Source organism: Gavia stellata, chromosome 15, assembly GCF_030936135.1.
Source record: "Gavia stellata isolate bGavSte3 chromosome 15, bGavSte3.hap2, whole genome shotgun sequence".
Taxonomy (NCBI): Eukaryota; Metazoa; Chordata; class Aves; order Gaviiformes; family Gaviidae; genus Gavia; species Gavia stellata.
Window position 1 is genome coordinate 2,902,612 of NC_082608.1, and position 13,080 is coordinate 2,915,691.

Sequence of the window (13,080 nt, forward strand, 5' to 3'; positions counted from 1 at the left end):
TGGCCTCGCTGTCAGCAGTACTGAGCAGTGGTTACTGTCTTGAAATCAGCCAGCTGTGGGGCTCGGCGCTTCTGAAAACTGACAGCGGAGAGTTAAGCACCGAGCAAGTCTTTGGGAGGACCAAGACAATCATTCTGCTGAACGAGGAGGATTCTCCTGGAGAATAGATGGAGCAGAATGCGGTAGAGAGCTTCAGACAGGCTCTGTGCTGCATGGGTTTGTGCCCAAGTTAAGGAGGGAGCCAATAAAAACGTTATGATCTTGCTTATTTTAAAAATCTCTGTATATTTATCCAGTTACTGTGGCATTTACATACACCACTTTGGCTGGGTTTGTATCATTGTTATGGACACTTTGTAAGAAGTTTTTTCTATTTTTTACTGGACACTCCAAAAACCTTTTTGAAAGTCCTACACAGGAGTACTTAAAAAAATCAGAATTTAAATTTAATCCTGAGTATCTGTTTATGCCAGAAGGCCTCACCTATTTGTTTGATCACAGATGGGAAGATATAGCACAATTTGATCTCGCCGATCAGAACTAAAAGTACCAGTGTAATAATTCAATTTTCATGCTCTGTCATGTAGGAAAGACTTTGCAATTTGTTTATCCAAATATGAATTAAAAATAAATAAAATTTCTTGAAAGCATCGGTAAACAGAAGAAGTAGATAAGTAAAAAAGTAGATAAATAAAGCCTAAATTCTGAATTATTTGCTGAACCATTGCTGAACCATAGAATGAGTAATTTCTAATTCTTTATCATTTATGGGCTCTCTCGTGGTATTTCTATCCTCTTTATATGTGTTTTTGTTGTTGTTGTTGTTTTCTTTTAGTAATTAGCTACGGTGAAAGACACTGGACAGACATCAATATCACCAAGGAACATACCAAGATTTTGATTCACTGTCAGTACCTGCATCCCCCAGCCCCAACACCAGCTTTCATCTCTCCTGCACACCCCACCTCACTGCAGAGGTAAGACCTGCCTGGTGCCAGCAACGCGGCAACACGCTTGCAGAGGAATTCCTGTCAAGCACAAGGCTGCTGGCAGGATGGGGGGTCTTGGGGGCCCTTCCTCTTTTCTAACATGACCCTGAAGCCGTCGATCAATGTTGGAGAAATGCTGACCCTCGAGCTGGGATTTGGCAAAGCACTCTCCTCTTCCTCCTTACCAGTGTTTCACGAGGGCTCAGTGCACACAGAGAGACGCAGATAACAAACCAAGAACCATCAGCTCATGTATCTACCGTTCAATTTAAACATCTTAAATGCACACATGGAGCAGCATCAGATTTCCTGCTGAAGAACTGGCCGGGCAGCAACCACCTTGAAAGTAACAAGTTGATACAGCACTGTGGGGTTTTTGCTGAGCTGTAAAATCAGGAGAATATAAATTTATCGTACAGCTAAATCGAGGAAAACAAGGGCACACTACTAGGAGCTTTCTGCTTTATTAAGTAAACATCTTCTCATTCATGTGGAAAAATTTGTCCGATTTGGCTAAATAATGAATCACCGAAGGGTGACTGGTGATTAATGAACAACACAATGACGTTCTGTGGTGTATGTTCATGATGGCAATTTTCTTTCATCCCAGTGATTTGTGTTAGTGTTACTGAAGAAGTGTGATGATCAAGGCTCTGCAACACCTGCGGTGGGGGTACACAAACGTTACGGTGATAAACATCTGCCCATTTTAGAATTTGTAGGCAATGAGGTGGGGTCCCCACCTAACCTTGGAAAGGAGCATCCACCCCATGGGCATCGGTGCACCTCACCAACCTGCCAACAAGTGACTAATTTCTCATTCTCACACGGGCTGTGTGGAAAGAGCTCTGTTTGGCCAGTGGAAAGAGCTGTTTCAACTGCAGCAAGCTCTAACAGCCCCTCCTGTAATACCCTTTTCCACTGCTTAGAGACGTAAAGAGGCTGTGAGTGAATAAGAACAGGTTCCCAAAATATACCAAATCAACGACTCGCACTACTTAAGTAGCCAACCTGATTTTGTTACATTCAAAACTCATTATGAGGATGGTAAGTCCCTCCTGTGGAAGAAGCTAAGCAGAAACCTCCATGCTATGGAGGAGGACGTGCCCTGCCATGCCAGCCACGGAGGAGCACGAGAGAGGATGACGAATTCACATAGGCTTAGCTATCGCAATCTCAATTTAGGACACACAGATCCACGTTGTGGTGTCCCAGAACTGATTTGAAAATCTCACCACGAACTTTGGGGAGACCCAGAGCTGGCCAGCATCAGTTCCGCACAAAATTCCTCCAGAAATACAGATATGGTACTGTTTCACTGAGAGCCGTCAAAATGAGAACTCCACCACCTTTGCTGTAAAGGCAGGAGCCCGATTACAGCGAGGCTTACGCTACCGAGGCAGTGAAGAACAGGGCTGTAGTGAGTAAGGAGCACTGTACTGGCAGCAAGGAAACATCACTACATCACTGCGAGCTACTGCATACCACAGCTCCAGAAATCTAGCAATAAAACCTCTCATTTGTTATCTAGATTATTCTGCCTAACATCCATTTTGTGCGCTCAGCCTTTCCTATGCACTTTTGCTTAATGCTTTAAAATTGGAGCTACTAACTCCAATCGGCTCTAACAGGGAGAGGATAAACCACCAAATTCTGCTAGGAAGTAGTATATATTTTTAAGTGATATTTTCCTCAATACAGGCCTGTTCTTATCTCATTCCTTTCTGTAACGATTCCCAGCTGATGCAGAAGTGTTCCAAGTCTCGTACCAGACTGTTATGGTGTGTATAAGTTGCTGTTGATGATGCTCTTGTCTACAAGAGCATTTAATACAAGTCTGAAGTTGCTGGAGAGCCTCAAAGCATGTTGAGTCACTGCTCTGCCTTTCAGACTCTTTTAAGCCCTGGGGGGTGATGTTTCAGAGGAGGGACATGCACAGAGGTGAAACGGCCGTTCCTGGCCTCCCTGCCAAGGTGCCAACACTGGGGTGATGAATTTTCTCAGTAGGGTTTGTCTGGAGTAGGATGTTCTTCTGGAGCTGTGAAAGCTGCTGAGCCCCTCTCCGCTCACTAAAGCAGCTCCTGGAGACACCCCTCATGGCCTCCTGATGCAAAACACATACCCCTGCTTTTCTACGCAAAGTAGCCTGCCACATGCCAAAGAGAAGAAAATCCCTTTCCTTGCTATTAAACCCTGTATTTCTGATCAGCGTTGGATCCTGCTTCTGCCGAAATCCATTCCCAGTTTTCCCTGAACACCATCACCCTAAACAGAGTCTCCACCAAAAAGCCAACGCCCTTAGGCTCAACGTGCTTACTAGGATCAGCGTCTCCCAACCTTCCCCCAACTCCTGCAGTGTTAACCAGGCAGAATTTCTGTTGAAAGATTGCACAAGTTATCCTGCATCAAATAGAATATATGATAAACTGTTTGGCTCCTGAGGACACAAAATCCCACCGGCTGGCCTGATGGGGCAGAGGGGGCTTACTAATAGCCGTGGCCCAAACTCATTAAGGCATGGGAGGGCCCCGTGTTACCCACGCCTCTGCTCTCTCTCTCAAGCTGGTGTACTTCAGCTCCTTCATTTTCAGCTTACAGGTTTTATACTCAGATGAAAGGTCTGCTGATGAACCGATACAATTTTTGGTGACCAAGCAGAGCAGGACATGCCCAAGAAGAAAGAAAAACAAAGCTATTTCAGTTCTGCCAATCCTTCTCTTTCGATGTCAAAAATATTATTGATTAGCAATTTGAAAATAGGCGTGATGCCAGCTTACTACACAGCTCCCTGGGCCCCCTTCTGAGAGCGCTCCTCAGTTCTTTCTCAATTAACTTGAAAGCTGGGGATGGTAAGCATTTTTATTGGTACGCTAAGAAATGCCTCCATCAAGAGGTTTATTCTATTCCATTCTATCACAATAAGCACGCAATGACGGAGCTTTAGATTAAAGGACTTTTTTCTCCCTTTCGCTCAGCACTAGAAAACCATCAGTTCCTTTGCTTTGTGTTATCCAGTAGCATTTTTCAAGCTTTTGCATTTTCTGATTTTAGGCAGAATCCTAACAGCATCTTATAATCAGGACTGTAATCTTCCAACCTCCCCACATCTGCCATCTGCGTGAATAGTCTTAAAAATAAAAAGAGAATGATTCAATTAACAGTTTAGGGGGATTTTTACATTAGGCGGAACATTTTTTCAGCATTAGGAAGATCATGGCAAAAATCGTTAGTATTTCTCTCTAAGAATGAAATGAAAGGATTTTTGAGGCAAGAAAAATGGCCTTGGGTTTCATGTGCTTTTTATAATGTGATTTTGCAGACCTTTTTGTTTCCTGGTTTTGTTTTTGTGAATGAAACTCAGCCATTTCCAGTATTCCACCAGTGCCATGCAAACTTTTGAAATTCATCAGATCTCATAAAAATCGTACGTTGAACAGACAACACATTCAGTGTAGGAAGAATTTGATCCAAAGTCCAGTGAGGACAAAGAGAGGATTTGGGGTCAGTAGCATTCAAATTGACTCAAAATAAGTGAGGTTGCTGGTTTCAATCTTGCTAATGCAAAATAAAAAATAGGAATCAGGCTTCAAAAATAATGAAGCAATTGAGGTGGTTTCCGTGTCTTCATTCGGGCTGTTTTTTATTTTGCTCCAAATTCTTAGGCTGGAATAAGGACATTTACCTTTTAACTTTTCTCTAAAGTGAGGAGAGCTGGAAGTTTTCTTTCAAAAACAAAACAGAGAACTAAGCAAAGAACCCCTGAAAACAGAGCTCGCCCAGCCATCATGAGTCCAGGCTCCACAGGAGCAATTTCAGGCTCTACAGAAAACCGCAAATCTCATGAGATTTGCAATTGCACCAGGAAGAGTGACAAGGCTCTTAAATACCCTGGCCACCTGAATTTGAGGAGGTTTTGCCAATTCTCTTCTGCCAGAGCTTCTCTTCTGTCACACTCTCGTAATGAATAAAGGACCAAATCCTGTCTCCTGCACTCAGCTGCACTCAGGGTTTAACCATGGACTTCAGAGTACAGAGGATAGGTCCTTCTGTGTGCTGTGAACTGCTGCTGGCTCCCAAGAAAAGCTTTTTTACCTTCCTCACAGCTTGAGCAGGAGGTGAATGAACTCGGAAGTTTGCAAAATCGAGCTCTTAGACCCTGCGTTTGCATCAGGCTTTCTGGCTGCAAATCTACCAGCTTCAACACTCATTTGTGATTTTGTATCCTGCAAATCCAGGAGAAACCAGGGGAGCTTGATACTTACAGGGGTAGGCTGTAACTCTGCAAAGTGGCTGAAGAAAACTAGCTCTACCACAGGTAGCTAATTATGCGTCTGTAAGACATTACTGACCGCCTGGCTCCTATTCTCCAGGTGACCAGCAACCCGCGCCTGCCTCGGCCAGCAGTGAAGCATTTCTTCATTTCACGCTTTCTGTTGACCGGACCAAGCAGAAGAGCCAACAAAGTGCCTCTAACTCCATTAGATGTCTCTTTCTCATGCCTCCCCCATTTTGATTATCTTCCCTGTATTCCCCAGGTAAGCCTGCTGGAGAACTCATCTCAGATGTGAAGTTGTATTCCAGACAGATGGGAAAGGATAGACTGAAGAGGAAAACCACAACCTTTTTTCATTTGTCATGACTCAATCTAATGTCTCTTACAACTTCTGGGTTAGCCAAGTCATAAAACAAAACAGATCCCTGGTTACATTTGTGCAGCAGATTTGCCTCTTTCTTCAGAGCTCATTAAAAGAACTGCTTTCATCTCATTAGATTGCTAAAACATTTCCAACAGGACTAGATGTGTCATGTCAGAATATGACAGGCAAATTTCTTTCAAGGTTTTAAAACTAGGTTGAAAGAGAGGCTATGCAGTTCACTGTTGTCACTGAAAGATATTTTTACTTTTATGAGTCCCTAAAACATGAAACAAATTAAGAACTGTCAAGGAAAAATAAAAAACCCAAACCCAAAATGTATTCCATCTTCCCTGCTAATATTGTTACTGCTTTTCTCTGAAACCTCTCTCAGTCTAATAACAAGAACCTTAAGTATAAAAGAACGAATTATGGTTGTTAATGTTTTGGCTTATAAGCACAATTAATAATCCAAAAGGAAGGAAATAAGTGCTGAAAACATGATTACCCTTTGCAACTACAAGCCAAAATGAACAGCCTCACTTTCCTCTGTTCCCAGGTCTTCCTGCTGCCGTGTTCACAGGCAATCTCCCTGCACTGTGCCATTGCAGGGCGTGGAAAGTGGTACCCACAGCATCCAGGGATGCGAGAATCTGGGAAGGAGGTGGGGGAAAAAGCTGCACCGAGGGAGAGCCCCTTCCTGCAGCAGACTCCACTGGGATGATTGCTCATGCCCCGGCACGAGACTCTGCCTTCCTCAAGGCAGGCAATGCACTGACGAGCTGCCATCCCCACACCCCAGAACTGCCACAGCACACGGTTTGCTACCAGATACAGGTTTCACTGCCAAAACAGCCCCACCAGAGTTGCCTCTCTGCTGGGGTCTGAAGAGCAACAGTATGCTGTACGTACTGTGCCAAATCCATACCTGGGGCAGAGTGCACTGGAGCAGGTCTTGGGAGAATGACACAACTTCAACAGAAAGGCTGCAGCTCTTTCTCCTGCTTATTGAAACCCAGTTCAAGTAATGCCCAGGAACAGCCTGTCGCTGCCCTACTTTGGGCCATAAGACACAGAAATCCTGGAAAACAGAGCAGGAGACAAGTGAGGATGAGGATGGGTCTGCCTGATCTGATGCTCTAGCGAGGTACATGCCTCTGGGCTGCCAGGTCACACCGTGATCAAAGAGTTCCCGGACGGGAGCAAGGCAGTGGGGCCGAGCGGGGGTCCGCACCCAGTGCCGCAGGGCAGAAAAGCTGCGCTGAGGAGCGGGGCAGACCATGAAGACGCAGTTTGCAGTCCTCTCCCCGGGAACACGCCGCAGAGGCGAAGCGGTCCCACGCTACAAGCCCCCGTGGGGTGAGGTATTCCCGGGGGAAGGGGCTGCAAGTGTGAAATCACTACAGCTTTGAGACACAGACATGCGGCAAAGAGCACTCAAGTGGGTGTTCACAAGACATCATTTCATTTCAATGGCATTTACCATCAAATTGCTGAGATGGGCTGTAAAACCAGTGGGCGGGGACTGCTTCTCACTCTGAAGAAGTTCATTAGATTATAACTAATTCAGTTACACAGAGAGCAAGTAGAGCCTGGGGCTGTTTTGAGGGGCTTTTTGAAAAAGGTCAAAACAATATCTCAGACGGCTATTGGGACTGATGGCTGCTCAGGAGAAGATAGTAGATATTTAGAGATAAGCATTGTACGCTAGTGTATTTTTCTCCTGATTGCATATTCCCATCCTTCACATACATAACATAAAAACATTTTGCAAAAAATGGCACAGCAAAGAAACCTATCAACTGAAGTACTGCCAGCACTGCTGGTGAAGTGAGACACGGCTGTTTTGGAGGACATGCAGGGCTGGAAGCCCCGGCATCTTGTGAAAGGGAGCCAGACCCAGCTCTCTGCTCCCAGCTCAGCAGGGGACAGAAGCTGCTGCTTCTGCAGAGGCAAAATCCAAAACCAGACCCCAAAACCCAAGGTTTTTTGCCTGTGGGCAGGTGAAGCCATGTCTCCCCCTGAATGCCGCAGCCATCGGGAAGCACTTCACCCCTCCTTCGGGAAGGTGAAGCATTGCCCCGGCTCACCACCCAGAACGGCTGCTGCTGAGTAGGTGGCAGGACCTTGTTTTTGAAGCCACGCCAGCTAACTCAGCATCTCTGCGTTAGCGCGATTAAACACTGAATTCCCTAGAAGCTTCATGCTGATGGCAGCGGATGGTGTCCCCACCCGAGTAGTCCATCCCTGCTCACCACTGGACCGTTGCACGTATTTTAAGTATTATGCTGAGCAGTAACAGACAGAGATATGGTTGGCGTCTTCCTAGGCTGGGGCTTTTGATGAACAAACACATTTACTAGAGTTATAACTCCCCACAGAAATATCCTAGAATAACAGCAGTCTCGATTCCATGCTACAATCCAGGTATTCCAGTAAAGAAGACCACATATTCCAAATTCTGCATGTGCTCAACATTTATTTCAATATATAAGATCTAAAAAATGTTGTCATCCATTGCAGTCCTACATCAAAGTGAATTTGCTGAGATGGGGTGATGGGAGTGGAAGGCAAATTTCTCTCGTCCGGTAACTCTCACCCTCTGGCTTGAATCTTCAAGGGAGGCCCCAGATTTGCTTGGTTAAAGCTGGTTTTTAGTTTAGGCTGAGTCAAAATAGAACCTGGTCACAGCCTGATTCTGAACACTGTGGCACACTCTGGAATCTCATTGGCTTGCATGGCACAACTGTGCCTTTCAGGACTGTTCCCCTGACTGGTTTGGCCCTGACCCTGCGTTTTGAGGCATGGGTGAAAGTATCTGGACTGCAGGACTGGTTGTGAAAAAATAACAAACAAACCTCATCAGCCATGATGGGTGTAGTCAAAGCGCAAGGGTTAAGGGTGTCAAAATGACCTTGGGTGCTAAGAAAAGTGCCATTCCAAGACGGCGTTGCCACTGTTTGAGATGCCCACACTAGCCTCCAGTTCCACCTCTCTGCCATTCACCAGTGCCTCTTCCTTTGCTGGGTAACTCCCCGCTCACCAGATGAAAGGTATCTCCAAGTATTTCACTAGAACATCCTTAATTAATTTTACAAATCCTAATCCCAATCCTGGCTACACTCTCAAATAATTGTAATGTCTACCTGTCACTTCTTCTCCCGCTACCTAGTATTTCAAGGATTAACTGGACAGCGTGTAACCTCTTCTTAGTCCTCTGTAGCAATGTCTGCTCTCTGTTCCTTTGTCTTAGCGTTTTCTCATCTGTCTACAGATTCCTGTGCTTCTTTTCAAGGCAATATCCAAGTGTGAAGCTGCTTTAGCCATTCATGAGGATGAGATTTATTATCTAGAAGCACACCAATAACACAGTATTAAAAAAATAAAATAGCAGTCTCTTTCATCAAAATCTAATGAACATGTGATTTAATCTTTATTAAGAATTCATTAGGTTCTCAGCAAGCCTGTCTAATGGAGCTTGACCAGGTGAAATGCTAATGCCTACATTATATTTAAATTAATTTTCAGAAATGTTAATTTCCCCGAGTTGTTCCTTGCACATCGCTCTCCCCAGTGCCCGCGGCTGCGCGGCTCTCTCCAGATGCCTGCTGCCGTGCTCATAGCAACACTGCTGTCCCCACCCCAGCCTCCGCACAGTTCACTGGAGTTTCCACACTGGCGGACGCCTCCCAGTTTCCAACACTACGAGCCCTTTCACCATAGCAGCCTTCTGAGCATTTTCAAGTCAGGTACAAAGCTGCAAGCCTAGCATGCATTACTTTAAGACTGTTTCATGGAAAAAATATATATATGCATATATATATAAATATATATGTATATACTGGGGTATACTTCAGTCCTCAATATACTGATCTAGTCCAGCACACAGGTTATAATCTTGATGTTATAATCTTTGCTTCAGAAAAACAAGAGCTCTGCTCTTTGGAAAACAAGAATCACTGTACACTAATTGTGTAAGCCAGCGTGGTCACCGCCTGCCCTCCTGCCTATGGGCTCTGTGTATATGCACTGCTGCACTGCTATTGTGGTACCTACAGCCTCTCCCTTCAACCAAAACCCATCGCCCGCCATTCCAGCATGCTTCTGCAGAAGCAATTCCTAGAGATTAAATAATTTATTGGTGTTCATCTGCAGCAACATCTCCCTTGATCCACCTTTTGCACACAAACGAGTGCAAACCAAACCCACCCCAGCCCCAAATCAAACTGTTGGGGTGGAAAGGCCCCTTTCAAACCGTGAAAGGGAAAGCTCGGAGCCTTTACAGAAGTAGGGTACACAAATGTTGGTGGGAAAAGCTGCGGAGACCGCCGTGCACTGGAGGTGAGCCTCCTCGCAGCAAGACCCCCCAGCCCCTGAGTGCCTTGGGAAAAGCACTGCCTGAGGCGGGGATGATGGTTCAGTCCCCTGTGAACCCCCGAGGGCTGGACACAGCGGCCAGAAATATCCGGGTCACCCGCTAAGCCACCCCGGCTGGAGAGGAGCTGGGCTGAAGGCCCCGATCTGCCCCCGTGGCGCGCGCACACTCACACGCACACTCACACTCACGCACACGCACACCCGGGGCGGCTACGGGAGAGCAAGGCAACAGATTGCCGAGCGGCGACGAGCCCCTTCGGCTATTTCCGAGCTCGTTCGGCTTCTCCCCGACCGCCTCCGAGCGCTCTCCGAAGGCAGCCGAGCGCGGCGCTCGGCCGCCGCCGGGAGGAGCCGAGCGGTGCCGAAGCGGCAGCGCTGCCGGCGGTTCGAGTCCCCGCTGGGCGCTGTCCACCACGCGAACCGCCTGAAAGCCGCAGCCGCAGCCGCGCCGGGACCTGCCCGCCGGCCGGCACAGCCCCAGCCCCCGCGGCGGCCAGCTCGCAGCCCGGCCCCCCGCAAAGGCACCCGCTCCCGGGACTGCGGGGCGCAGCCTGCACCCCCCCACACCCCATCCACACCCAGCTCTGCTGCCTCTCCCCCCTCGCTAAGCAACCCCCGTCCCCGGGGGGGCCCCTCCCAGCCACGGATCCCTCTGCAACCACCGGCATCGCAAAGCAGCAACCGCTCCGTGCCTCTCCCCGGCTGAAATCCAGACCCTGAACCAGCGCCCGGGCTCGTTCCGTGATGGCGCCCGCCTCGAACCAGCCCGTCATGCCTGTTTCGGTGGGAGGCCGGGGAATTTCATTGTATTTTAATTAAAAAGGAGGGAAGCGGGGGAGAATAACACTGCCACGGGAGTGCCTCCACCCCTTCATTAGCTTCCCCCTGCACCTGCTTTCCTATGGGATGCAATTACTCCAGCCACGGTGACGCGCTGGGAGAGACGGTGCGGTGCGGTGGGGTTTTTCACTGCTGTTTATCGCACAGTAACGTCTCATTAAGCAGAGGGAGAACGCGTGTAGGGGAGCCCCGGGCTCCGGCAGCCACCTCAGCCCCCCGCCGGGCAGCCTCGGGAGACCCGGGCCGCAGGACAGGGGCTGGCAGGAGGTGTTAATTAAAAGGAGAAGGGAAAAATCTCAAGGAAAGGGGCTCTGAGCGGTAAGGAACCTTGATTTCGGTCCGCAGATAACACCCCGACATTAAGCTTAAGTGGCAGCGGTTCGCGTTCACGGGGACGTCTGCGCGGCCTCGCCCCGCGGCGGGGAGGGGGGGAAGGTGGGCTGCGAGCGGAGCTCGCAGCCCACCTTCCCCCCCTCCCCGCCGCGGGGCGAGGCCGCCCGGCGACGCTTCAGCACCACCCCGGCCCTGAACAGCAGCGGGAGCGGCGGGCGCGGGGCCTTCCCCCCGCCGTCTGCCTTCCCGCCCTCGCGGTCCCCTCAGGTAAACATGGCGCCCGCGGCCCTCACTCACCTCCGCGAGCCCCCGCCCCGTTCCCCCACCCATTAACACCGCTTCCCCCCCCCCCCATCCCCCGGTTCCCCCCGCGGGACTTACTTCATTTGCTTCACGATGGTGCTTTTCCCCGACTCTCCGGCCCCTGTTGAAAGAGAGATGAGGGGGGATAAGCGCGGGGGAGGAGGCGGGAAGGGGGGCGCGGGGCAGCGGGGGGGGACCGGGCCGCCAGCGGGTTCTCACCGAGCAGGAGGAGTTTCACGTCTTTGGCGGCGCTGATCCCGTCCTCCTTCAGGTTCTTCTCGATGGCCTTGCTCCGCTCCAGGGCGGCTCTTTCCTCGGCGCTCAGGGTACATCCCATGGCGGCGATGAAAATTTAAAAAAAAAAAAAATTAAAAAAAAAAAAGGGGGGGGGGGATGCAGCCCCCGCCGCCGCCGCCGCCGCCGCCGCCGCCTGGGCTGGCTCCCGCGGGCAGAGAGGAGGAGGCAGGGGCAAAGCCAGCCACCGGCGGGCGGGCGGGGGAAGAAAAGAATTACAGCAGATGGCCGTGAGCCTCCGGGCAGCGCAGCGCCTCCGCGGCGGGGCTCCCGGCTCCCTCCTGCCCCTCTCCCGGCGCCCGAGCGCTCAGTGCATCCAGCGGGGCTGCTGCGGGCACGGCGAGCTCTTCCCGGCCGGGAGGCGGAGGCGGAGGCGGGGGAGGAGGAGGAGGAGGAGGAGGAGGAGGAAGAGGGTTCGCAGCGGGGGGAGGGCCCTTCCCTCTCCCGTGCTCCCGGCTGTCACGCTCTCCCCTCTGCGGCGGGTCTCTACCGGGCGGCGGCGGGGCGCGCTGGCAGCGCTCGGCGGAGCCGGATGGAGGCGCGGGAGCGGCGGCGGCGGCGGCGAGAGGGAGGGGGCGCGCCGCGGCTCCGCGCTCCCGCCGGCCTCGCCCGCTGCCGTGACGCGCGCGGCTCGCGCATGCTCGCGGCGGCCCCGCCGCGGCCCCCGCCTCGGCCTCGGGCCCGACCGGGGCCCCGGCCCCGCCGGCCGCTCGGTTCCCCGCGGCGGGGCCTGAGGCGAGGGCGCGCCTGGGCCCGCGGCTCTCCTGAGGGGCCGCGCCGCGACGGGGCCAGGCCCGGGCCGCACAGCCGCCCCGCCGCCCGGCACGGAGAGAGGTCGCGGCCTGGGTGCCCGTCCCCCTCGCCCCGGGTCGGAGGCAGGCCGTGACCCAGGCTCCCGCGCCTTCCCCCGGGCCGCTACCGTCACCCGGGCGGGAGGCCGGCGACTGAGCCTCCGCCTCCCCCTTCCCGGTCACTCGGGGCTGGGCTCTGCCCGGGCCGAGCGCCTGGGGACGGGGGGACGGGGCAGCGTGTTTCGGTGGGCGTTGGGCTCCCCGAACACCGGGGCTGCCGAACCCCAGCCCCACGCAGCGCGGAGGCCCTGGCTCCCCGCATGCCGTGCGGGTCCTCCGCAGCTCCCACGCACCACGCTCGCATCCCCCCGGCTGTGCGGCGCTTGTAACCTGCGAGGAGCCCTTCTCGAGCTCCTCACCGTTAAATCATTTCCACAAGCGCAACGCGAATCGTTCACACGCTTGATGGAAGGCATCGAGTTTCACCACCATTATGGATTATTTTTTCCGTCAATGTAA

General features: G+C 51.3%; 1 protein-coding gene across 3 annotated transcripts in view; it reads right to left on the reverse strand.

The window, feature by feature from the left end:
* Positions 1-11,838, reverse strand: part of GNAO1 (G protein subunit alpha o1) — a 149,033-nt gene extending 137,195 nt beyond the window's left edge. For all 3 annotated transcript variants that reach the window (XM_059824923.1, XM_059824924.1, XM_059824922.1), the window contains exons 1-2: positions 11,696-11,838; positions 11,555-11,597 (exon numbers count right to left, since the gene is read on the reverse strand). In XM_059824923.1, coding sequence (XP_059680906.1) covers positions 11,555-11,597; positions 11,696-11,813 — 161 coding nt within the window. In that variant the 5' untranslated portion in view covers positions 11,814-11,838. The remainder of the gene's footprint in view (positions 1-11,554; positions 11,598-11,695) is intronic.
* Between the last annotated feature and the right edge of the window lie 1,242 nt (positions 11,839-13,080).